The sequence below is a fragment of the Canis lupus genome, chromosome 2, assembly GCF_011100685.1.
Source record: "Canis lupus familiaris isolate Mischka breed German Shepherd chromosome 2, alternate assembly UU_Cfam_GSD_1.0, whole genome shotgun sequence".
Taxonomy (NCBI): Eukaryota; Metazoa; Chordata; class Mammalia; order Carnivora; family Canidae; genus Canis; species Canis lupus.
This window is the reverse complement of record NC_049223.1, coordinates 71,192,938-71,220,318: the sequence shown is the minus strand read 5'-3', so window position 1 is coordinate 71,220,318 and position 27,381 is coordinate 71,192,938. Positions and strand designations below refer to the sequence as shown.

At 40.3% G+C, this 27,381-nt stretch overlaps 1 protein-coding gene across 7 annotated transcripts in view; it reads left to right on the top strand.

Moving 5' to 3' along the window:
- The window catches only part of GMEB1 (glucocorticoid modulatory element binding protein 1), a 36,887-nt gene extending 15,784 nt beyond the window's left edge, over nucleotides 1-21,103 (top strand). For all 7 annotated transcript variants that reach the window (XM_038531356.1, XM_038531357.1, XM_038531360.1 and 4 more), the window contains exons 4-10: nucleotides 55-179; nucleotides 1,162-1,265; nucleotides 5,300-5,457; nucleotides 8,217-8,348; nucleotides 10,261-10,398; nucleotides 14,857-14,979; nucleotides 17,769-21,103. In XM_038531356.1, the coding sequence (XP_038387284.1) occupies nucleotides 55-179; nucleotides 1,162-1,265; nucleotides 5,300-5,457; nucleotides 8,217-8,348; nucleotides 10,261-10,398; nucleotides 14,857-14,979; nucleotides 17,769-18,469 (1,481 nt within the window). In that variant the 3' untranslated portion in view covers nucleotides 18,470-21,103. The remainder of the gene's footprint in view (nucleotides 1-54; nucleotides 180-1,161; nucleotides 1,266-5,299; nucleotides 5,458-8,216; nucleotides 8,349-10,260; nucleotides 10,399-14,856; nucleotides 14,980-17,768) is intronic.
- The last annotated feature ends 6,278 nt before the right edge of the window (nucleotides 21,104-27,381 follow it).

Below are 27,381 nucleotides of genomic sequence, written 5' to 3'. Positions count from 1 at the left end.
GCTTTTGAGGAAAAGTGTTCAATAAATAACTAAAAATTTTTTTTCTATTTTCAGATGCAAGCACTATAGAAGCAAATGAGGATATGGAAATTGCTTACCCCATAACTTGTGGGGAGAGCAAAGCCATTCTCCTCTGGAAGAAGTTTGTATGTCCAGGAATAAATGTGAAATGTGTCAAGGTAATTGTCTTTTCTCCTTATTGGGGTATATTTGGGGGCTCCTTATTTTCAAAGAGTATAGTTTCACTGCCTCTTCTCTCTTATATATCATATCAATGTTTTCAGTTTTGTGGCTATAATCCCATGGTGTCACAGAAAAACATAAGGACTTTGGAGTGAAATTGACCTGGGTTCAAGTCCCATGCAGAATACAGGTTTTTTGAGAGCTGAGAACTTGTTTGTCTTGCTCACTGCCATATCCCCAGCACTTAGAATGATGCTTGGCATATTTATCAATAAATGTTTGTTGAATGAATAAATGGAGTCCCATCTGTATGACTGGGTGACCTTGAACAAGATAATATTTCAGAGGCTCATGTTAAAATATGCATAGTCACATACACTGTAAGGTTGCTAGCAGATGAAATGAGATAACATATGTAAAATGCCTAATAGAAGTGTACATTATAGTAGAGTTTATTGAAAATTATTACTAATAAAAACAAATTTTCATGAGAGCACAAAGTAGAAATAATTGCTTATTCTGTCTCTGTTGGTAGCCACTGTACCATCAGTGGCATCATCCTAGAATCTTTAAGAATTATAGAGTTTTGAGGCTCTGCATTGATAGTGGTGTCTATGGTACTTATTCTTTCCACCACATCTTGTCATCAGGGCTGGGTAGATTACTTCAGTTTATTTAAACAGCCTCTGCAATGTTGGACCCAAGTGCCTGATTTAGGGCATAAATGGATTCAGATGCTAATCAGTGTATTAATCTCTGATCTTCCTCCTGTCATATGTAGCTTTGTACCAGGACAGGGCACTGTGCCCAGAGAAGGATCATCTTCTCTGGCACAGCAGGGCAGGAGGCTGAAAGATACAAGGCTATGACTTAAGATGTCATCTGGGTATTTTTTGTACGTAACAAGTAGAGTTACCTTTCTTTCCCTCTTGGCCTAAGTTGACCCTGGGTTAATTTGGACTTTTCTTTTTACCTTAGTTCAATGATCAGTTGATCAGTCCCAAGCATTTTGTTCATCTGGCTGGCAAGTCCACCCTAAAGGACTGGAAGAGAGCCATTCGTCTGGGTGGAATCATGCTCAGGTGAGCTTTAGTAACAAGCACTTACCAGGGTGCCTGCATGGTTCAGTCGGAAGAGTATGCAACTCTTGATCTCAGAGCCCCACATTGAGTGTAGAGTTTGCCAAAAATAAATAAATTTAAAAAACAACAAGCACATACCTTTTCTGTTTTTCGTTTTTTTAAAAGATTTACTTGTTTTAGAAGGGAGAGCGTGGGGTGGGGAGAGAAAAAGAATCTTTTTTTCTTTATTAAGATTTATTTATTTTATTTTATTTTATTTAAAAGATTTTATATGTTTATTCATGAGAGAGACAGAGAGAGAGGCAGAGACACAGGCAGAGGGAGAAGCAGGCTCTCTGTGGGAAGTCTGATATGGGACTCAATCCCCATACTCGGGGTCACTCCCTGAGCCAAAGGCAGATGCTCAACTACTGAGCCACCAGGCATCCCTTATTTGTTTATTTTAGAGAAAGAGAGCACAGGAGCAGGATGGACAGAGGGAGAAAAAAAATCTCAAGCAGACTCCATGCTGAGTGGAGCTGGTCCCAGGGCTTGATCTCATGATCAACGACCTGAGTTTAAACCAAGAGTCAGATGCTTTTGCCACCCAGGCACTCCTGGAAAGAGTCTTAAGTAGACTCTGCGGGGAGCATGGAGCCAGATGCAGGGTTCGATATCACTACCCTGAGATCTCCACCTGAGCCGAAACCAAGCTGAAACCAAGAGTCAAATGCTTAACCAACTGCACCACCCAGGTACCCCTCAGCATATACCTTTCAACTAACTTTGGGGGACTTAGTCATGGTAGAATACAAATAATTCCATATTTTTTCTTTAATTTGAAAATTTTATTGCCTCTGAAGAATTGGCTTGGCAATCTGTCTATTGACCTTCATCAACTAGTTCTTAAAATTCTTTTTATTTTTTATTTATTTTTTTTAGTTCTTAAAATTCTTATTAGAAAAGGAAGATTGAATTAAATTAACTCTTCCCAGCACGTAGGGCAAATTTTTCTGATGTCAGGATGTTAGGATCCTTTCTTGGTGGAGAAGTTCAGGAATAGATGACAGTCCTACTTGAGATCACCAAGCATAGGCAGGGCTAAACCTGCTGCTGAGTAAGTGTGCCAACCATGAAGTGTGGGCTGACCGGCAAGTTCTGTGATAATCTGGTAAAATAGAGAGTGCTATTGATAAGTAACTCATACTCAGTGAATGCAATCCTTGCCTTCATAGTACCACAGAAATAAACTTCAGAATGTGTAATACCCTCATCCCCATCTCTTTATGCAACAAGCTTATTGTAACTTTACCCCCTCTGGTGAAGATTAACATTAATTAGTATTCTTTGAGCACTCACCTATTGATAGAAATTTTTAAATGTGGCCAGGAATGGAAAGTTGCCCACAGAACATGTATCAACAGCCATAAGAGCATCCTACCCTTTGTCTTTAATTCTTTTTAAGGAATCTGTCCTAAGAAAAATCTGTAGTGCTTATAGAGATTCAGATACAGAGGTGTTCATGCAGGGGTGCCTGGGTGGCCCAGTTGTTAAGCACTTGGCCTTCAACTCAGGTCATGAACCCAGGGTCCTGGGATTGGGTCCTGGGATGGAGCCCCATATTAGGCTCCCTGCTCAGCTGGTTGTCTACTTCTCCCTCTGCTCCTCACTCCGCTCCTGCTCTCTCTCTCAAATAAATAAATAAAATCTTAAAAAAAAAAAAAAAAAAAAAAAAAAGATGTTCATTGCAACATTGTTGAAAATTATGGTCTGCTTTAGGGACACCTGAGTGGCTAAATCAGTTAAGCATCTGCCTTTGGCATAGGTTGTGATGCCAGGGTAACCGTAGGGAGCCTGCTTCTACCTCTCCCTCCGTCCCTCCCCCTATTTGTGCTTGATTTTTTTTCTCTCTCTCTCAGATAAATAAAATATTTTAGAAAAAGAAAAGATAGGGGTGCCTGGGTGGCTCAGTCAGTTAAGTGTCTGCCTTTGGCTAAGGTCACGATCCTAAGGCCCTGGGATCAAGCCCCATCAGGCTTCCTGCTTGGTAAAATGCCCACTTCTACCTCTCCATCTGCTGCTCCCCCTGCTTGTGGGTGTGCGCTTTCTCTCTCTTACTCTCTTTGTCAAATAAAATCTTTCAAAAAAATAAATTTATGGCTTATCTAAATATATATGATGTCATTTCTAAAGAGATTTTACATGGAAAAATGCTTATGATGTAAAGAAAGAAAGAAAAAAATATAAAATTGGGGGTGCCTGGTGGCTTCATAGAGCATGCAACTCTTAATTTGGGGTTTGTGAGTTCAACCCCTCCCCATGCTGGGTGTAGAACTCACTTATATAGTTATATATATATATATATATATATAAAATCTTAAAAAAAAAGGGGGGGGGGCAGCCCCAGTGACACAGCAGTTTAGCACCGCCTGCAGCCCAGGGCGTGATCCTGGAGACCCTGGATCGAGTCCCACGTTGGGCTCTCTGTAAGGTGCCTGCTTCTTCCTCTGCCTGTGTCTCTGCTTCTCTCTCTCTCTGTCTCTATGAATAAATAAATAAAAAATCTTAAAATATATATATATATACACACACACACACATATATGCACACACAGATATCCAAAGGGGCACCTGGATGGCTCCATTGGTTAAGTGTCTGACTCCTGCTTTCAGCTTGGGTCTTGATCTCAGGGTCGTGAGTTTACGTGAGTTCAAAATATATAATATTTGTATATATTATATATTACATATATACTGTATATATATATTACAGTATAATTTTATCTTATTTTATTTTATTATTATTATTTTTAAAAGATTTTATTTATTTATTCACAAAGAGACACAGAGAGAGAGAGGCAGAGACATAGGCAGAGGGAGAAGCAGACTCCATGCAGGGAGCCCGACATGGAACTTGATCCCAGGACTCCAGGATCATGCCCTGGGACAAAGGCAGGCTCTAAACTGCTGAGCTACCCAGGGATCCCCTACAGTGTGATTTTAGACTGTAGACACACATATATGTACTTAAAATTTAATGGAAGAAAATACGCCAAAATATTAATGTTATCTCTGTGTTGGATTTTTTTAAAGGGCAGCAGTTTTCTTTATAGTTTTCTGTATTTTTCACAGAAACCATTAATTTTTCTTCACATATTATTTTAATAGACACATTAAAAATTATTTTAGATGACTTGTATGTAGAAATCAGTAGTTGAATAAGATTGGTAAGGAGTACTTTTAACTTTCATTGTTGTTATTCTTGGCCTGTTCTTTTTCCCAGAAAAACAAGCACATGCCAACTTTCCCCAAATGTAAGAAGGAATCAATGCCTGAAAGGTCTTTAGTGAAAGCCAAGTAACATAACATAGAGTTTACTATAATGAAAATACCCCAAGGTTTTGCTCATGGCCTATAATAACAATGTCTTGTGAATCTAGTTATAAGGGCATTTTATAGTGGGGGTATAGTATAATCAACTTGCTATGTATTTATAGAGTTGTTTTATATTTTTTTATTTTTATTATTTTATTTTATTTTATTTTATTTTATTTTATTTTATTTTATTTTTTTAATTAAGGAAAGGAATGTGCTCAAGTTTTATGTCTTCAGTAGCAGCAACAGATATTGCTGGTCTAGGAATACTAATACATCAGAATCCCATCATAAAATTCTTATTCCCGTGTAGCATTTCTCAGTTGTGCTGGGATATATGAATTAGTCTTTTCCCATTTGGGTTTGGTTTCAGTGAGATTCTACAGGGACACTCAGATATTGTCAGGAGTGTGTCCCTAACTAAAGCTTGGTGATAATGGGAAATGAGAGAATACTCATTATGAACACACTAGGGAGGATAGAGGAATACATGTAAATGTGGGCAGGATCAAAATTTTATAATCCCGATTAGAATTTTTGCGACCTAATGACTTTTAATGACATTAGGTTTCACTCATCTATGGAGTAGATGCAGTAACTTTGTTTCTATTTGTCCTAGAGGCCTAGTTCCATCTAGATGTAGTGCAGGCTGAACTAGTACTTTTTGTCTCCTTTACACAGGAAAATGATGGACTCTGGACAGATTGACTTTTACCAACATGACAAGGTTTGCTCCAATACCTGCAGAAGCACCAAATTTGACCTTCTGATCAGCAGTGCAAGAGCTCCAGTGCCAGGACAGCAGACAAGTGTGGTGCAGACACCCACTTCGGCCGATGGTAGGGGGTAGGAAACCACCTGAAACCCGAGTGTTTTTTAGTAACACATTTCCCCTTCTCCTTTGTGTTTCTTAATTTTAATTCTCATGAGCACTATGCTAATCTTGGGTGCAATTCCATACTTTAGAAACAGATCTCTTTGTTTTCTCCCAGATGATTCCTATTGGCCATACTTCCTTACTTGTTTCTTTCTAACTATGCATGATAAACATAAGAAAGATGGTTCAGAGATGCTTGGGTGGCTCAGTCAGTTAAGCGTCCGACTCTTGATTTTAGCTCAGGTCATAATCTCAGGGTTGTGAGATCAACCTCCACGTCAGGCCCTGTGCTGGGTGTGGAGGCTGCTTAAGATTCTCTCTCTCTCTCTCTCTCTCTCTCTCTTTCTTTCTCTTTCTTTCTCTTTCTCCTGCCCCTTCCCTGTGTGTGTGTGTGTGTGTGTGTGTACATGCATTCTCTCTGTCTCTCAAAAGAAAGAAAGATGGTTCTGTGGTTATTTTTTTTTATTATTATTATTTTTATTTATTTATGATAGTCACACAGAGAGAGAGAGAGAGAGAGAGGCAGAGACATAGGTAGAGGGAGAAGCAGGCTCCATGCACCGGGAGCCTGACGTGGAATTCGATCCTGGGTCTCCAGGATCACGCCCTGGGCCAAAGGCAGGCGCTAAACCGCTGCGCCACCCAGGGATCCCTGGTTCTGTGGTTATTATGTTTATTCAGTGATCTCATTTTGGTGCTACTTGGCATACCTTTGAAATTAGATTGTTTTGAAAATCCTTTGTTCTGGGATCCCTGGGTGGCTCAGCGGTTTAGTGCCTGCCTTTGGCCCAGGGCGTGATCCTGGACTCCCCAGGATCGAGTCCCACATCGGGCTCTCTGCATGGAGCTTGCTTCTCCCTCTGTTTGTATCTCTCTCTCTCTCTCTCTCATAAATAAATAAATAAAATCTTAAAAAAAAAAAGAAAATCCTTTGTTCTGCTGGTGGTCAAGGCAGGAGGGTAGATTAGAATGGTGAATGGTTTTCAACTGTTGAGCTGAGATGTATCAAAGATAATGTATGGCTGGCTGGACTAGCTTCTGGAGACTGCGGTAAGGCTCAAAGAGCTCTGCTTGGAAGGGATCCATATATCCAAGTTGAGGCTTCCTCACAAATGAGGCAGGATGGGCATACGCTTAATTTCAGTATTGTTGACCTCGGGACTAAGCTCTCTGCCCTGCTCTAGGAAAGATGGAGCTACATGGGATAATTATTAAGGATTCAGTTAGTCCAGGGGCACCAGTTGGCTCAATTGGAAGAATGTGCAACTCTTGATCTCAAGGTCATGAGTTCAAGTCCCATATTGGGTGTAGAGGTTACATAAATAAGTAAATACATAAATAAGTAAATAAACTTTAAATAAAGATTCAGTTAAAAAAAAAAAAAAAAGATTCAGTTAGTCCAGCTGAAGACTTAACACAGTTAAGATTCTTATCTCAACTACTTCCAGAAGGCTTATAACTATGCCTGATGGTCACAAGGATACTAACAGATGTAAGGGAAATAACATGTTTTAAAAATGACGTCTCAAGGTTTCTTTTGGTCAGCCCTAATATTCTATAAGTAACCACTGGGTGAGCAGAAGCCTAATCTCCTGGAACCTAAGTTCCCTTCAGGAGAGTATTAAATATCTAGCAGATTGAATTTTTGTGAGTCTTTCACTTAAAAAGTAAGAAATGCTATGAAATTTTTTACTTCTTTTATTTGCTGAAACTCCTTTAATTGATTATCAGTATTATTTTTTTGCTTGATTATTAATATCCTCCAGAATGTGGAGTCCACACTCATCTATATATCTATCTGGATCAGTTTGATATGTCTCAATTCTCTTTGTTTAAAATCTTAATGTATGAGGGGTGCCTGGCTGGCTCAGTCAAAAGAGCACATGACTTCTGATCTCAGGGTCATGAGTTTGAGCCTCATGTTGAGTGGAAAGATTACTTAAGAAAATAATAAACTAAAATCTTAATACACTTTTTAAAAAAGATTTTATTTATTCGTGAGAGACACAGAGAGAGGCAGAGACATAGACAGAGGGAGAAGCAGGCTCCCTGTGGGGAGCCTGATGTGGGACTTGATCTGGGGACCCCAGGATGGCACCCTGAGCCAAAGGCAGACAGACAGTCAACCACTGAACTACCCAGGCATCCCAATACACAATATTAATAGGAAAAGTTCTTTTCTTCTGTGAATCTATTATTCTTGGGTCTCTTATATGATTTTTTTAGGTCTCATTTCTCTTGCTTTCTCTTACATAGCCTGATAAATAAGCTATATAGCAACTTCTGATAGTCTAGATGGTTAGTATCAAATATGCTTGTAGTAGGGCTGTTGGCTAAGCTCCATACTTTTCTCTTAAATTATTTCAGGCCCTCTTCATCCTCACTAAGTCTGGGCAGATAGCCTGGCAATCATGCTCACCTTCAGTTTTTTTTAAAAAAAACGCTTGCTCAGGAAGCAGATTGCTCTTTTGTGATTTTATAAGTTATCTTTCACTTTCTATTAAGAGTAAGAAGAAAGCATTTTCTTTTGAAAGAAGGTTTTCTTTAGAAAATCCGATATTCGTCCTGGCTTACCAAAGATTCTAGTTTTTACTATATGGACCTCAAGGCAAGAAGGCCAGAATGTTAAAATAATAGGGTCTCTTTAGCTGTATGAGAAAAAGGATCGCTATGACTTTTTCATGAAATTCACTGGCTTTACCTCTGATGGACTGCTTTTAGGTAGTATCACACAGATTGCCATCTCGGAAGAGAGCATGGAAGAGGCAGGGCTGGAATGGAACTCCGCTCTCACTGCTGCTGTCACCATGGCTACAGAGGAGGGTGTGAAGAAAGACTCAGAGGAAATTTCAGGTACTTTTCTATGTGGCTCAGATATCTTGCAGGGTTTTGTTACTCTTCTCACCATTATGATTAGGGACACAATAGGTCTCTTAATTACTTTTGCTGATTTTTCTCATATTGATTTAATTGTAGCTACAAACATTTTATTATAATCCATGCCACAACAGCCATGCACAGTCACATTTTACATAGGAAAAAAATTGAGATTCGAAACGGTTCAGCAGCTTGCCTAAGACCAGTCACCCAACCAATAGTATCAGAGCCAAATTCAGCTGTTTGACTCTGTAGTCAGTGCTTTTCATCCTGTTTAACTGCCTCCAACTTTGGAACATTTCTTAGATAAACCAAGCTGCAAGATGTTAAAAGAAAAAAATTAGGTAGCAGGTGGTGTAGAGGATGGTGATTCATGATGATTCACTTAGAGGGGACCAGGAAAGGTTTCACATTATCCTCCATTCATTAATTCACTTGAAAAATATTTATTGCTGCCTATTTTTAGTTGGCACTGTTGTCAACATAGATGAAAAGACAGCCTCTGCCCTTAGGGAGCTTATAATCCCACCTATTCAACTGTTTTACTTTATCTTGTAAGTATAAGACTAGAGAGAGTATGGTTGATCCTTGAACAATGTGATGGTTTGGGGCACCAACCTCCTGTACAGTTGAAAATCCGAGTGTGGGACGCTAGGGTGGTTCAGCAATTGAGCATCTGCCTTTGGCTCAGGTTGTGATCCCGTGGTCCTAGGATTGAGTCCCACCAAATCGGGTTCCCTGCATGGAGCCTGCTTCCCCCTCTGCCTATGTCTCTGTCTCTGTCTCTCTCTCTCTCTCTCTGTGTCTCTCATGAATAAATAAATAAAATCTTAAAAAAAAAAAAGGAAAAAAGAAAATCCGAGTGTAACTTGACCCCCCTGCCCCCCCCAAAACTTAAGTACAAGCCTTATCGATAACATAGTCGATTAACATACTTTGTATGTTATATGTATTATATACTGTAGTCTTACAATAAATTAAACTAGAGAAAAGAAAATGTTAATAAGAAAGTCGTAAGATATGGGCAGCCCAGGTGGCTCAGCGGTTTAGTGCCGCCTTCAGCCCGGCGTGATCCTGGAGACCTGGGATCGAGTCCCACGTCGGGTTCCCTGCATGGAGCCTGCTTCTCCCTCTGCCTGTGTCTCTGGCTTCTCTCTTTGTGTTTCTCATGAATAAATAAGTAAAATCTTTAAAAAAAAAAAAAAAAAGAAAAAAGAAAGTCATAAGATAAATTTACATCACTAGACTGTATTTATTGAAAAAAATCTGTATATAAGTGGACCTTCACAGTTCACACTATGTTGTACAAGGCTTACCTGTATATCTCTAACTTAATGTATTTATTATTTAACTTTTAAGATATTAAATACTATTAAATTTTAAATTAAATGATTTAAATAAATAATACTTAGTATTTATTTAATATATTTTTTAAAGATTTTATTTATTTATTCATGAGAGACACACATAGAGAGAGAGGCAGAGACACAGGCAGAGGGAGAAGCAGGCTCCATGCAGGGAACCCGACATGAGACTTGATCCCAGGTCTTCAGGATCAGGCCCTAGGCCAAAGGCAGCACTAAACCGCTGAACCACGCAGGCTGCCCTTATTTAATATCTTTATTGGAGGAAGATAACCCACTCCCTGTAGCCAAAGCCATGACAAATTTAGGCAATTACCTCAAGTCCCTATGATGCTGAAGAGGCCAAATAATTGGGTACCAACTTAGAGGGGCAGCTAGTATTCCAAAAGCTTCTTCCTTTTTCCCAGAAATGGCTCAACAAGAAATCATTTCAGATTAAAATAATTTCAAGTTTAACTTGTAGAGATGTGCCTAAGTACCGTAGCATCTCTTATTTACCTTCTGTCTTATCTCTCTTGTGTCAGAGGACACTTTGATGTTCTGGAAAGGAATAGCTGATGTAGGGCTGATGGAAGAGGTTGTCTGCAATATACAGAAGGAAATAGAGGAGCTACTCAGGGGAGTTCAGCAGCGGCTCATTCAGGCTCCCTTCCAGGTAACAGGTAAGTGCCCTAATTCTAACAACAGTGGTCATTATTGAACACTAACAACTGTAAGCAGATCCTGTTAGCCTCATGAAAACACTGGGGTATTATTATCCCCATTTTAGAGATTAGGAAACGAAGGTTCGTACAAGTTGTTTTTTTTTTTAGTGTTATGTGCTGCCGAAGCGAGCACAGGTTCGTACAAGTTAAGTTACTTGTTCAGAGTTCATAAGAAGGTTTTGAACTCAAGTCTGGTCATACTTTTTCCACAGGTAATTTTTACTTTTATAAATGGTGCCAGAAAGGAGGCTTTCTCTCTCTGTTACATATATATAGATAGAGTCTGAAAATTGGAGAAAGCTACCTGGTTTTAGACAAGCCTCATATTCTGTCAGTTTAGGGTTTCCAGAACTATTATTTGCACTTACAGCTGTGTCTGAATACCCTTTGGGTACTTCCTGCTATGCATAATGTAAAAGGATATTCTAATCATCTGATACAAAAGGGTCATGATAATGGGGCGCCTGGTTGGCTCAGTTGGTGGAGCATGTGACTCTTAATCTTGGGGTCATGAGTTTGAGCCCCACATTGGGGGTAGAGTGTATTTAAAAAAAAGTCATAATAATATCTCATAAGCTTGTGTGTCAGTGAGTTCCTAGATTTGTTACTTGTGTCTTATTACCTCTTTATAATTCCTACATTATATAAATACACTTAAACTTTACAGTAAAGTCTTTTTTTTTTTTTATGTGCTTGGTGGAATAAAAAAAGCAAGTAACATAGAAAGCAGGGATGACTCTTTTAGATAGGGTGGTCAAGGAAGGCCTCTCTAAAGGTGGCATTTGAACTGAAGAAGCTAGCCATATGATGAACTGGGAGAAGGAACATTTCAGGAAGAAGGAACAAAGACCTTGAAGTTGCAATGGGCCTGATGGGTTCAAAGAATTAGAGAAGCATGGAGGCAGCCACAGTATAATAGGGTATGGGAGAGTGATAGGTGATGAGGTTGAAGGGCAATAAAGAGGATATTTTAGATAAGCTTTGGTTAGAATTTTTTTTTAAGATTTTATTTCTAGGGATCCCTGGGTGGCGCAGCGGTTTGGCGCCTGCCTTTGGCCCAGGGCGCGATCCTGGAGACCCGGGATCGAATCCCACATCGGGCTCCCGGTGCATGGAGCCTGCTTCTCCCTCTGACTGTGTCTCTGCCTCTCTCTCTCTCTCTCTGTGACTATCATAAATAAATAAAAATTTAAAAAAAAAAGATTTTATTTCTATTCATGAGAGGCACACAGAGAGAGGGCAGAGATACACGTAGAGGGAGAAGCAGGCTCCATGCAAGGAGCCCATGTGGGACTTGATCCCAAGACTCCAGGATCATGCCCTGTGCCAAAGGCAGATGCTCAATCGCTGAGCCACCCAGGTGTCCCTAAACTTTGGTTTTATTTTAAGGTGATGGTAAGCTATCATAGTGCTTTTGAGCAGGGGAGTAAAGTGATAACATTTATTTATATTTTTATATTTTCTATATAATTATATATTTTTTATATTTTTAAAAGATCACTTTGGTTGCTCTATGGAGAATATACTGTATGGGGCAAGAAATCAGTTGGGAGGGGTGCCTGGCTAGCTCATTTGGTGGAGAGTGCAACTCTTGCTCTCAGGGTTGTGAGTTTGAGCCCGACATTGGGCCTGGAGCCTACTTAAAAAAAAAGACACGGGATCCCTGGGTGGCGCAGCGGTTTGGCGCTTGCCTTTGGCTCAGGGCGCGATCCTGGAGACCCGGGATCGAGTTCCACGTAGGGCTCCCGGTGCATGGAGTCTGCTTCTCTCTCTGCCTGTGTCTCTGCCTCTCTCTCTCTCTCTCTCTCTGTGTGACTATCATAAATAAATAAAAAAAAAAAACTTAAAAAAAAAAAAAAAAAAAAGACAGGAGGGCAGCCCTGGTGGCTCAGTGGTTTAGCACTGCCTTCAGCCCAGGGTGTGATCCTGGAGACCCAGGATCCAGTCCCATGTCGGGTTCCCTGCGTGGAGCCAGCCTGCTTCTCCCTCTGCCTGTGTCTCTGCCTCTCTCTCTCTCTCTCTCTTTCTCTGTGTGTGTGTGTGTGTGTGTGTGTCTCTCATGAATAAATAAATAAAATCTTAAAAGAAAAAAAAAAAAGAAATGAGAAGAAATCAGGAGACTCTTGAAAGAATTACTCCAGACAAGAGTTGATGGTGTCATGGCTTAGAGGTGATAGAGGTAAAACCTGGGAAGAAGTTATCATATTGGGGATATAACTTGAATGTGAAACTGATAAGTCCTACTGATGGATTGGATGTAGAGTAAAAGAGAAAGACAGAAATCCAGGGTAACTCCTACATTTTTGGTCTGAGCCATGAATAGTGACACCGTTTCCTGAGATGAAGATCACTGGGAGAGGACATCAAAGTTAGTAGTTGGATTTTTATTTTTTTGTTTAAAATATTTTATTTATTTATTCATGAGAGACACACAAAGAGAGGCAGAGACACAGGCAGAGGGAGAAGCAGGCTTCATGCAGGGATCCTGATACGGACTCAATCCCAGGACCAGAATCACACCCTGAGCCGAAGGCAGACACTCAACCACTGAGCCACCCAGGCATCCCAGTAGTTAGATTTTTGTTGTTTTTAAAGTAGGCTCCAGGGCAGCCCCGGTGGCACAGCAGTTTATCGCTGCCTTCAGCCCGGGGTGTGATCCTGGAGACCCAGGACCAAGTCTCACGTCAGGCTCCCTGCATGGAGCCTGCGCCTCCCTCTGCCTGTGTCTCTGCCTGTCTCTCTCTCTGTCATGAATAAATAAATAACTAAATAAATCTTTTAAAAAAATAAAAATAAAAAAAATAATAAAGTAGGCTCTGTAGCCAGTATATAGGGCTTAAACTCATGACCCTGAGATCAAGAGACACACACTCTTCTGACTGAGCCCACCAGGCACCCCTCAAAGTTAGTTTGGACTTGGGGCACCTGGCCGGCTCAGTGGGTGGAGCATGTGATTTGTGATCTCAGGGTTGTGAGTTCAAGCCCCACGTTAGGTGTAGAGCTTACTTTAAAAAAAAAAAAAAAAGGAAAGAAAAAAAAGAAAATAATTCGTTTTGACTTGCTAAATGCTTATGCGGCTTTCAAATGGAGGTGTCACTCAGCTAGATGGAAGTATGAGTCTGGCACACAGGAAAGAGGTTAGGGTTGGAGATCTGCATGTGGGAGTTCTCAGCACGAACATGTTATTTAAAAGCATGAGACTGGGATCCCTGGGTGGCTCAGTGGTTTGGCACCTGCCTTCGGCCCAGGGCTTGATCCTGGAGTCCCACTCATTGAGTCCCACATCAGGCTCTCTGCATGGAGCCTGCTTCTCCCTCTGCCTTGTCTCTGCCTCTTCCTCTCTCTCTCTCTCTCTCTGTGTCTCTCATAATAAATAAATAACATCTTTAAAAAAAAATGGGCAGCCCCGGTGGCACAGCGGTTTGGCACCGCCTGCAGCCTGGGGTGTGATCCTGGAGACCTGGGATCGAGTCCCATGTCAGGCTCCCTGCATGGAGCCTGCTTCTCCCTCTGCCTGTGTCTCTGCCTCTCAGTCTCTCTCTGTCTCTGAATAAAATAAATAAATCTTTAAAAAAAATTAAAAATAAAAGCATGGAACTAGATGAGATGACTAGGGAAGAGAGTTATGGGTGGAGAAGTGGTCTGAGTTAAGGAAGTAATGACCACAACTACTGACAATGCTTTCAAAAAGTTTTGTATAAAGAGGAACAGAGATAATGCTATGAATAACATTGCATACCAGTTCTCATGTCTGACACTTAAAATATGATACTTTCTTAAAAAAATATTATATTTATTTATTTGAGAGAGAGAGAGTGAGCAGGGGGAAGAATAGAGAAAGAGGGACAAGCAGACTTTTTGCTGAGTGCAGAGCCCAATGTGGAGCTTGATCTCACAACCCTGAGAGCATGACCTGAGCCAAAATTAAGGGTTGGACACTTAACCAACTGAGCCACTCAGGTGCCTCTAAAATATGTTACTTCTAATCTTCATATCTGTCTTGCCAAGTAAGTATTATTAGGCCCTTTTTTTCAGATGAGAGAACTGAGGAGTGAAATGACTTAACTAAGTTTACATAGATAGGAAACCATAAAACCGAGATTCAAACTTAGCTCTATCTGGCACAATGACCATGTTTTCTAAATCAGAAGTCAGAACTTATAATCAGATGCAAGATTTTTTTATTTTTGTATTTATTTATATCGAAAGATGTATAAAGTTGTAACGATTAAAAAAAAGTTATAACAATTAAATCAAAGTTAATTATACATGTGGTACATCTTTGCCAAAATTTCTAAAAATGCAATTGAATAATACTGTCATTTCTGAGTTGTTTCATATTTAATAAGCAGCACAACACAGGGCTGGGGGAACACTTCTGTTTTAACTTGACAGGCATATCTTTGTTTTAAATAGACGCTGCTGTTCTCAACAATGTAGCACATACATTTGGCCTAATGGACACGGTGAAGAAGGTTTTGGACAACAGAAGGAACCAAGTAGAACAGGGAGAAGAGCAGTTTCTCTATACTCTGACAGGTGTGTATAACTTCTGTTTCTTCCTGGGTGATATTATAGTAATATCCTTGAGTCTTGCCATTTCTTTGTGGACTTGATTCTTCCCTCTCTAACTTCCTTCCTTCCTCATTATGGTTCTCCTTCTGTATCTTTTAGAAGGTTAAGATGTCTACTCAGTTGCTCCATTAATACAGTAATATCAGTGGCAGAAGAAACAAATTGGCCCTTGTCTTTGTTACATTACATTGTTATCTTTTGATAAATTTAGCACCTTCTCCATTATTTGTGATAATCAGAAATTATGAGCATATGAACAATTTAACTCCTTTTATCAAGTACTTAATTTGCACTGTCTCCAAACTAGGTTGTAGAAATATAATGTTGACTAAGATAGCCTCACTCTCTACATGGTCTTTAAGGAGCTCAAGAGAAAGCAGACATAGAAATAAGTGCAAAAAGTAGTCAGTTTTGTAACTGGGGCATATAGTGGGTATGGATAGTGGAAGAACAAAAGAAGTTGTCACTTACATCCAAAGAGAATCAAGAAAAGGTTTTGGGTAAAGCAGGTCAAAGAAAACAACTCAGATTATCATCTTTGAATAATGTAGAATATATTATAGTTAGTCATGAAGGCAAAAGACAAGATTATTTGGTTAAGGGAAAAATAAGTTATGTTGTCTTAAACTCATTTTTATACTCAATATATATTTTAAAGTCGTTTTACAGAGTACTCTGAGACCCTTTTTATTTAATCCTCCTAAGAATGTTATAGGCTATTATCCCTCTTTTATAGATGACCCAGTAGAGGGACAAGGAGGATAAATGATTTGCCTTGGGGCCACATCAGTACTTGGCAATGAAGCCTAGAATAGAATTTGGCTTTCTTACTCCTAATCCAGTGCTTTCACCTTGAAACTTCACACCATCCAAAAAATGGTTTTTCTTAAGAATCTGGGCTTCTGGTTCTTTGTATTTTTTTTTAAAGATAGGTTTAATCATAGTATACGTAAAGATTTGTTTTCTGCTTTTTTCACTGTGACATATTAATACTTTCCCAAGTTGCTACACAGTACTTTACCTAGACATTCTTCTAGGGATGATATTTAAATTTTCAGACTTTTCTTCAGTAGTTTATTTTGTTGCAGTGAACTTGTATAACTTTTTCTTTTTATATCCTTTTAAACTACTTCCCAGAACTAAGTTTCAGGTTAAATGGTACTAAATAATTGTTTTATGGATTTTTATGACATGTTGCCAAATTTCCAAGATTATGTCACCATTTTGAACACACCAGCATTAAATGTTGTTATTTATAATATTCTCTGGTTTAAATTTTTTAAAAATTAGAGATGTAATTGTTAATCCTCTTGAGGTTCACATTTCTTTGGTTACTACTGAAAATGGAAAAAAATGTAGTATTTTATAACTTATGAGGCAGTATTTAAAATTTTTTAATGAAAAAAATATTTTTTAATTTTTTATATTTTTAAAAGATTTTATTTATTCATGAGAGAGAGAGAGAGAGGCAGAGACACAGGCAGAGGGAGAAGCAGGCCCCATGCAGGGAGCCTGATGTGGGACTCTATCCCAGGTCTCCAGGATCACGCCCTGGGCCAAAGGTGGTGCTAAACCACTGAGCCACTGGGGCTGCCCACCAAAAATATTTTTTAAAATATATTCTTGATCCCTACCTACTCCTTTTATTCCAGGCAAGGAATTGACTCACTCATGGTATTCCATAGGAGCAAAGAGCTCCACAGATGTAACGGATTATTTATTGACTGTTCCTCAGGTATTAAGCAATAAAGGAGTTAAAGTGTAGAACCAGACTCATCAGTGGTCACCAGGGTTGGATTATACACTGGGAGAGGGATACTGATAGATGTAATACGGTGGAAAAGCCACGAAGTTGGCCATCAGAATTTTGTCCAAGCTCTGAGACTTTAAGTTACTTTACCTCTCTGGATCCCAGTTAAAATGAATGTATTAGAACTCTAAGACCTCTTTTAGTTCTCTAATTATTCTTAGGGACTTCCTGTATAACTTTCTGTAGACTTCTCTAGGTGGTAATGGTAGACTAAGGCCATTTGGTAGACTAAGGTCACCAGCAAGGTGATCATGCCTTAAAGGACAGTTTGGGAATCACTGTTTTTTGGAGCAGCCATTGTAGGTCTTCTGTAGGTCCATATTAGTTCCAAAGGGATTGTGCTTATATACCTTATTTTCATCTGTAGATCCAGGCAAGGCATCTGTAAGCTTCAAGATCAACTGCAGGCTTTGTTGGTTTGCATTTTGGTGACAGGTGACAAAATGCCACAGGAGCTTCTAGGGTTGTGCTATAGTAGGATCACGGCCTGAAAAAGATCCTTAATTTTTGCCCTGCCTATAATCACATAATGGAATGTAATTGCTGGAGGGATTTTTTTTTTTTTTTTTTTCTGGAGGGATTTTTAAGATCATCCAGTTTGGTTTCTTGTTTTGAAAACAATGAAGCGGGCAGCCCAGGTGGCTCAGCGGTTTAGCGCTGCCTTTAGCCCAGGGCGTGATCCTGGAGATCTGGAATCGAGTCCCATTTCAGCCTCCCTGCATGGAGCCTGCTTCTCCTTCTGCTTGTGTTTCTGCCTCTCTCTGTGTCTCTCATGAATAAATAAATAAAATCTTAAAAAAAAAAAAAAAAAGAAAAGAAAAGAAAAGAAAACAATGAAGCTATATAATAGCAAAATCAGGACAAGATCTCAGGTTTCCTGACTCCGTTTACTGTTGGCAAGAATATGCTTCTCTCCACACAAAGTCTGTCTTTTTTTCCACAGAGTTGGAACGCCAGTTGGAAGAGCAGAAGAAGCAAGCTCAGGATCACAGGCTGAAATCCCAGACGGTTCAAAATGTGGTACTGATGCCTGTGAGCACTCCTAAGCCTCCAAAAAGGCCCCGGCTCCAGCGGCCAGCTTCTACCACAGTCCTGAGCCCTTCTCCTCCCGTCCAGCAGCCTCAATTCACAGTCATCTCACCCATCACCATCACCCCAGTGGGCCAGTCATTTTCCATGGGCAATATTCCGGTGGCCACCCTCAGCCAGGGCTCCAGTCCTGTGACTGTTCATACACTGCCTTCTGGCCCTCAGCTCTTCCGCTATGCCACAGTGGTCTCCTCTGCCAAGAGCAGCTCACCAGACACAGTGACCATCCACCCTTCATCTAGCTTGGCACTGCTAAGCTCTACTGCCATGCAGGATGGGAGTACCCTGGGCAACATGACCACCATGGTAAGCCCCGTGGAGCTGGTGGCCATGGAGTCTGGCCTGACCTCGGCAATCCAGGCTGTTGAAAGCACCTCGGAGGATGGGCAAACCATCATTGAGATTGACCCAGCCCCAGACCCAGAGGCTGAGGATACTGAGGGCAAAGCAGTCATTTTGGAGACAGAACTGAGGACTGAGGAGAAAGTTGTGGCTGAGATGGAAGACCACCAGCATCAAGTCCACAATGTGGAGATTGTGGTCTTAGAGGATTAACTGGGAATCTTGGGGCCAGGAGATATGTTTTGGTTTGGAATTTTAATTATTTGTTTATTTTTATCATTGTCCCACTCATTTCCACATAGGATCCTTTTTTTAAACAAAATTTCATTGTTGTAACTGAAAATGTTGGGTTCCTCCCACCCCCTCACTGAAAAATGGACAAAAACAAGTTGTCCTTCCAGAAGTTGAGAGTAGGTCACTCAATGTCCTAATCCTTTTGCACCAAGAAAGTTATTTCCTTTAGAGGAGGCATCAAAGATAATCAGAAACCCTGTTCAGAAAGCCCTTTCCAGGCTAGTCTGTCTATGTATGCATGTGGTTTTATTTTTGTAAAGATGCATTGACCAAACTTTGGAATATAGATCTGACACTGGAAGGCAACCCACCCACACATGGATGCAGAAGGATACTTTATTTTGTATCCTGGAAAGGGCCCTCAGAGGCAGGTGCAAAACTCTGAAATGAGAGAAGGTTGAACTATGCTTGGAGGGAAGGTGGCATACCAGCAGCAGCTTAAAAAGGGAAATGCTTTGGCCAGGATGGGGCAAGGAAATTATCTTTGTTCCAGAAGTGCAACTGATGCCTCTTGACATCTCTAAGGGTTATTATTATCATGGGTGCCATTTTGAGAAGAGGCCAGTAATAAGTGGAAGGGTACATCTCCATGGACCAAGTGGCATCAGGAGCCTAGGGGCCTGTGGCTTGGCAAAAATAGAAATCCTGGTTGTCACAGCTGTGCTTTGTGATTCAAGCTCACCTTCCCTCCCTTCCCCAACTTTGTCAAAGCACTTAACCCTCTTAAACTAGGAACAGTCTATTCATTTGCAAACTCTGTGATGTGGTGTGAATTTTTCTGGTTCTTGGACTGTGGCTGTCATGGGGGTGGGGCTTCAAGGCCATCATTTTTATTGCATGACTCCAGGTGCAGGGGAGTTCCTCATCCAGACCAGCTGCCCTTTTTGGTGGGGCCCTTTTTTGGCTTTGGAACCAAAAGCAGCCACTCATTTGGTGCTTCCTCTTGTTCTGCCCTCCATCCCTCAACTGTTAATAGCATCTGTCTCCTGGATCCCACGCTCTTCAGCTTTTTGGCTGATTTGGAGAACAGTGACAGGTGCCTGCCTGCCATCATCCTCTTTTAGATTCATTTATACCATTTATACCACAGATGTTTCTGTGAGATATTAAGCTCATAAAAAAAAAAAAACAAAAAAAACAAAAACAAAAAAAAACAAAAAAAAAAAACCTTATGCTTGGCAGGGAAGACTCAACAGCCCCAGCCTATCCTGAGGCACGGAGTAGATGTCTCCTCCTGAGCGAGCTGGACTCCCTGGGAAAGAAGCATTGTCTGCAACATTATATTATATAGGAAATGTACCAGGAATGTCAATAATAATATCTTGGGGGGAGGGTTGGGTTTTTTTTGTTGTTGTTTTGTTTTGTTTTTTTTATGTTGTATGTATATTTAGAGCTGGGCTATTTTCTGTGCTGTGATTCCTGCTCTTTGAACATCTTCAGTGTTTGGGGCAAGAATGGGCCCTGGTTTTTATTTCTTTGATTACATTGTTTACTGCACTAGGACAAATATAGGGAAATTGCAGACAATTTAAAGGAAAAAGAGGTCAAAAAAGAAAGCACACAACCTTAGGAGTGGGAGGTTTTTGGTTTTGGTTTTTTTGTTTTTTGTTTTTTTTTTTTTTAATTAAAAGCAAAACTTTGACCTGTAGTTTCCTTTTTTTTTTTTTTTTTTTTTTTTTTTTTAAAGAAGGCACCCACCTGAAGCCATGTTTCTTCCAACAGATGTTGGAAACCCTGTTGTCAAGGAAGTGAAAACTACGTTCTGCCATCCCTCAGATGGCTTTAATAGCTAGAGAAGCCCTCAACTTGGGAGGGTCAATCTTAAAAGCCTTAAGGGTGAGATTTCTGAACCCCATATAGTTGTGGCTTTGAGCTTTAAAATTGTCTGGGGTTTTACTTTTCTCTTCAAAATGTTTAATAGATGTAGCAATCAGCTTAGAACAAACCTTTGGCCCTTTAGTGAGGGAATTGGCTTTCATTATTGCTTCTTTAGGTTTTCTGATGGTACATAAGCAAAACAAAATTTCTATCTCAGCCTGAAACTGAAACTCGAACCTAAAATGGCACATGTTATGTGCCTATGGTGGTTTTTAGGGACACTATTCTCTTTCCCAGAGATGGGAGGTCCAATTCAGGACAGAGGAGGAGCTCTGGAGAACACCCACACACTAGCTCAGGTTCCTTTCTTTCCTCCTCCAGCTGTCTGTAGTGTTTTAAGGCAGTGTGACCATCATGCTTCCAAAGTCAAGAGGTCTCCTCCTGAAGACAGAACCTGTTTACTTTCACTCTCTGAATAGTCTGGCTGGTGGAAATACATGAGCTTTGTTGTTTTTCTGGTCTTCCAATAGCCTGTTGTTATTGCTAGCTGCTGTGGTACCCGTTGTTGAGTGGGGGTTTCCTCAGAGCCCTGGTCTAAATGATCTCAGACAGCGTGAGAAATATGCAAGCCGTCGGTATGTGCACAAGCAGTTGCAATGAATCATTCCTCAGGCTGACTTGGCAGTAGCCATCTATATTTCTGTTCATTCATTAAATAAACATTTATAAGTACCATCTTTGTGCCAGGCTTTGTGCTAGGCACCGCCAGTACAGAGATGAAGACAGAGTTCTGCACTCAAGGACTTCATACTTCAGAGGTTGTCTAGAGTGAAGAACTATATTTCAATATAATTGGTTTCTTTTGTTATCCTATGTATTTTATTTTGTGCATTGAAAAACATTCTGAAAATTGGTCTATAGGTTTCAGCAGACTACAAAAGTCATAAAAAAAAAAGTTAAGCCTTTTCTAGTGAAATATTGAAATATCGTCATACTGGGGCAAGTGCAGTGATGGAGCTGCTGCCTGGGAGCAGAGGAACAAGGCATCAGGCACCTAACTTGGCTTGGGGAGGGGGTGTGTGTGTCAGCAAATAGAGGAGTACTTTCTGGAGAAGGTGTATACTTGAGCTAATTTAGGAGAGATCACTTTTGGCTAGTTTTTTGTACTCCATTTTCAAGTAGTGGGGCTCATTTATGTAAGAGCAGGGAAAATCCTTAGTCTTTCTGCTTCTGACTGGAGCAAGGCAAAGTCAGCAGCATGGGCAGTCTCTGGAGAGTACCCTCCTGGAAAAAGCCGAGTTATGCGTCAGCTTCTCTGAGTTTCCATTAGAGAACTCCAGTGCCTGATGAGAGTTTAGCTGGTAGAAGGTAAATGCCCCAACCTTCCTGTCATGTGGTTTCCACAAAAGCCTTGGAGTCAACTGTACAACCGTCTCACCTTGATTATGTCCCTGCCTTGTTCTTTTCCTCCTTTCAATTTCCAGGCTCCTTCTGTGATCCCACCCCCAAAACAAAACAACTCACAGTTATTCTAAAGTAAAAAATGAACAATATACATGAATATTCAAGATTCAAAGCCACTTCACGTGAAGTTTCTCTCATGCCTCTCCACAGTAGGGAAGGAAGACCAATGTTAATACGAATGCCTTAGAAATTGATATTCAGCTCAGATGGTCTGACACTCTTTAGAGGTGGTGTTTTACCCCATTTCATGAAAGGTACTAAGGTAAGTCTATGTGGTGGAAAATACTGAAATACTGGTATTGGTAATACCTGAGTATAAAGATCATATAATCAAGCATGAAATACGTAATTACTAGTTCACTGAATTATAACTGGTCCAGGTTTTAGTACTATTAGGCGGAAGAGATAAACAAAAGGTTGAATTCTGAAAATAGGCAAAAGGTTTTGATTCACTTTGGACAATGCTCCTGAGGAGTCATCTCTGAGAAGAAAGTCACAAACTAGTCTAGGCCTTGCATTTTCAGACAATTTAACTAGCACCGTTGCTCACAGATTCCCTCACCCCTAGGATACCTCTCGGGGAAATTCTTACATGGTCTAAGGTATTATAATAATACCAAGGTTGTTGCACTAGACAAGCTGTCACTTCTGTTAGATTTAGACTCTTTGCCCTGGAATTTCTCTTAAGCAGCCCTAATTGAGTCCTTTTGAGGATTCCTTCCCAATCCAGGAACAACTTTCTTTGTCCTGATGTATATATACAGTTTGACTTTCTCTAGAAAGTTATACTTTCCTCTAACTTCCTTATCCATATTCCTACTTCCTTAGCCCTTGTTCTTAGGAGGCAAAGTTGATTTGGTTCCTAAAGTCTGCCGTGTCAGTGATTCTACGTCAGTAACTCTTGAGACCATCATTTTTCTCAGGTACCCCAAGACCCAAACCTCAGCATACATGCATAGTCTGCAGTGTTCACTACTTAAAAAGTTTGCCCAACTCTATCAATCACCTGAATTGAAGGACCTTGGGGATGTGCTTGTGCAATGACTATCTAAAACCTGTCAGGGCTGTGGGGAGGGGGCGCCTGGGTGGTTCAGCTGGTTAAGCAGCTGCCTTCAGCTCAGGTCATGTTCCTAGGGTCCTGGGATTGAGTCCCACATCAGGCCCCCCCTACTCAGTGGGGAGCCTGCTTCTCCCTCTCCCTCTCCCTCTGCCTGCTGCTCCCCCTGCTCATTCTCTTTCTCTCTCAAATACATAAAATATTTTTTAATAAGATTTTTATTTTTAAGTAATCTCTATATCCATCTTGGTCCTGAACCCACAACCCCGAGATCAAGAGTTGCATGCTCCACTGACTAAGCCAACCAACCAGGTGCCCCTAAAATCTATCTTTTATATCCAATTGATTCTCTACCCATGGCCCATGGCCCATGGTCCAGGCTAAGAGATGCCTGTTTCCTGGGTAGATTATTTCAGCCCGGTGTGATTCCTACCGCCTCTTCACAATTACCTGAAATTTCTGTTGTTTTTTGAGCCTCTCAGCCTATAGTACACTACAACCTACTTGAAATTGCCTCTGGGTTCTCCTCTTGCATCTATGCTTTCTAATTATGTGCTTTTACTGATAGTTATGGCAAGTACTATGGTATATAGGGATTTATTTTTCTAGTTTGAGAACACGAATGAAAAATAGTATTGGATCACATGTAAGGGTAAATGGAGGCTCATAATGACCCAGAAGGAAAGACAAGTTCCTCAATAGACTTTGTAGAGGCTTCTAAAGAAAGCATACACAGAGAGGGCTTATTTGCATTCTGAAGTAAAAATTTATTTTTTAAAAATTCTGTTTTCAAAAAAAAAAATTCTGTTTTCTCTAAAGATGTCTATCTATGCATGTTAGAGCAAACTAGAAGCCCAGAGCCTTGATCCTCCTGAGACTTTGGTCCACATTTTTGTCTTAACTTTTTACGAAATATAAATGCATACAGGCGAGTGCACAAATGACTGTACAGTTTGGTAAAGTTAAACTGAACACACTCATTAAATCAGCTACCAGATCAAGAAAAAAAAAATTAGCACTTTACCCAACCAGGATAACCACTATCTAGCTAACACCATACAGCTCAGTTATACCTGTTTTTCTTTTTTTTTTTTAAGATTTTATTTATTAGAACACAAGCAGGGGGAGCAATAGAGGGAGAAGGAGATGCAAACTCTGCTGAGCAGCGAGCATGATACAGGGCTTCATCTCAGGACCTTGAGATCATGACCCAAACCAAAATCAAGGGTCCAACACTTAACTGACTGAGCCACCTAGGCGCCCCTAGCATTATCTCATTCAACATTATGATGTGAGATTCACCCATGATGTGTGAAGTTGTAGTTGGCTTCTTCCTACTGCAGTGCAGAAACTAACTGTGCCATAGCCGATCCATCCTAATGATGGTGCTTAGGTAATTTCCAGTTTGGGGCTATTAGAAATTGTGTGTCTGCACATTCTTGTACAGGCTTCTGATGTGCGTATATATGCATTTATGCCCACACAGACTTTCAAACTTAGGACAGTTCACATTAAAAATTCAAGGTACAGTTTTTCTTAAGAAACAAAAACAGTCTAGAAGATCTGACAACACTGGGTGCACATTCCCTCATAGCAACCCTTGAATGGAACTGAGGCCTATCTCTGGTGGGGAGCATGGTTTCTATATCACGTGACCCTGTCACTCCCTGTTACAGACCTAGACTTTCTTATTTGGTAGCCTGTGTTTTTGACTCCGTGATCTCTTAGGACACTCTTCCCCCAGATAACTGCAAAGCTTATTTCCTCACTTCCTTCAAGTCTCTGGTCACATGTTGCCTTATCAGAGTTATCAGAGAAGACTTCCCTGACCACCAACACTATAAAAAATGGCAACTTCCTCTGCACAATGCTTTCTAGTTGTCTTTACCCTGTTTGGTTTTCCTCCATTTTATGCAGGTGACATATTTTTTTTTTCTTCCCCAAACTAGAATGGAAGCTCCATGAGAACAGAGCATATTTGTCTCTCTGTCACTGCTGTTTCTAGGCCCAGGTGGCTTGTAGTAGAAACTGAACAGGTATTTGATATATGAATACTAAATAGCCAATACTCTTTGAAGGGGAACTATGTATCAAACACTGTTCTAAGCACTTTACATATGTTAACCCATTTGATCCTCACAACAATCCTATGTGGTGGATAACATTACTTGCTTCATTTTACAATGAAGAAAAATTTATATTCTACCATAAACAATAGATACATTTGAATCATTTAACTCATCAAATTTATTAAAGAGAGTCTTTAAACTACCAGAGAAGCCTAATACCTTTTAAAAGGAGCCCTTCAATGGATCATCATACAATAATGGTGTTTTATTTGACAATGTGTTTAGTTACCACTTAAGTTAAAATTTTCAGTTGTGGGATTGGGCCTTGATCAGCTGCAGCTTAGATAGGATTGTGAAGATCTGGAGCAGTGGTATAGTAGCTGATAAAATTTTGTGATCTATGCTGGGTAGCAAGTCCAGTTCCCTATCTCTCCAGAGTTCCGGAGGAGTACTGGATGAGGGAAAAGTTCACTTACTGGATGAAGGATTTTATTTTATTTTATTTTAAAGATTTATTTATTTGAGGTAGAGTGCCCAGAAGAGTGAGAACAAGGGGCAGGGTGCCGGGAGGAGGAAAAAGCAGGCTCTCTGCTAAGCAGAGAGCCCGATGTGGGGCTCCATCCCAGGACCTTGGGATCATGACCTGAGCCCAAGGCAGATGCTTAACCAACTGAGCCACACAGGCACCCTTGGATTAAGGATTTATTTATTTATTTTTAAAAATTTTATTTAGTAATTCATGAAAGACACAGAGACAGAGACACAGACAGAGGGAGAAGCAGGCTCCCTGCAGGGGTCCCATGTGGGACTCAGTCCCAGGACCCCAGATCACACCCTGAGCTGAAGGCAGATGCTCAACCACTGAGCCACCCAGGCGCCCCTGGATGAAGGATTTTAGAACCTAGATCATCTATCATAGGAAGTACCTATTTATTTATTTATTTATTTATTTATTTATTTATTTTACTTTTAATTTTTTGTGAGTAATCTCTATACTCAATATGGGGCTCAAACTCACGATCCCAAGATCAAATTGTACACTCTACTGACTGAGCCAACCAAGTGCTCCCGATTTATTGCTTTGTTAATAGCCCTGTTTGAAATGATGCTGGTGTCAGGGTCTTTGCTTAGAACTCCTTCATTTCTATGTTAAGAACCTACTGTGCAGAACCCAACTCCATGTGCTAGTTGCTACATGGAGACCCTACTCCATAGAACATTAATAGAACTATAAAACCTTTACTAACTGAAAAAGCCAATATTCCCTTGCTCCAGGAACTACTGGAACTACTCTGCTACAGAAATGCTAGGTTCACACTGCTATTGACTGAAACACTCTAGTTAGCCTTTCTGAGCTGATTGGACCCAATTTTTTTTGGTAAATGTTTTATTTATTTATTCATGAGAGACACAGAGAGATGTAGAGACATGGGCAGAGGGGGAAGCAGGCTCCCTGCAGGGAGCCTGATGTGGGACTCAATCCCAGGACCCTGGGACCATGACCTGAGCCAAAGGCAGACGCTCAACCACTGAGCAACCCAGGTGTCCCTGGACCCAACTTCTTACATACTTGTCTTGTTTGAGTTCTCTGTAGTTTCTAGCCAAGGACCAGGGAAGGATTTATTTGTAAAACATTGTCACAAATCGTTCAGACACACATTTATTGGTTTCATTATTCTTTCTTAGCACACTTTTAAAATTGAACCAGCCCTTCTAGGAGATCCATGGCTTCATTTCCCTTTGGCCTTATCTCCAGAAATCTTGTTTGCCCTCCATTTTTCTCTGTCTGTCTTAGATTGAGACTATAAGTTGATCCCTAGCACACTGCTACTTGGACTTCTAGCTTCTATGTATCAATAAAAGATAAAAAAAAAAAAAAAAAAAGAGTCTTTGGAGCCAACATGGGGTTCCAGACATATTTTACCAAATAAGGATGTTTTAAAAATGGCCACTCTTACTGTCATCATTTGAAAAGAAAGGGCATTTTACATCAAAAAGATAGGAGATAAATAATCTCATATTGATTAATTAATTATGTTATTTTATTTTTAAAAAAGATTTTATTTATTTATTCATGAGACACACACACACACACAGAGGCAGAGACACAGACAGAGAGAGAAGCAGGTTCTATGCAGGGAGCCTGATGTGGGACTCCATTCTGGGACTCAAGGATTACGCCCCGGGCCCAAGGCAGGTGCTAAACTGCTGAGCCGCCCAAGGATCCCCTCATATTATTAATTTAATAATAATAATAAAAAAGCCCTGTACATTAAATACATTTAGCTTTATGAAAACTCATTACATTATCATTATCGTTCTTACTTCCTGGAGGACTAGTGAAAATTTCTACTCTTAACCTCTAGACTCTAAGTTGAATCTTCAAGACTCTTTTACTGCTGGTCCTTTCTTGGTGCTGTTCT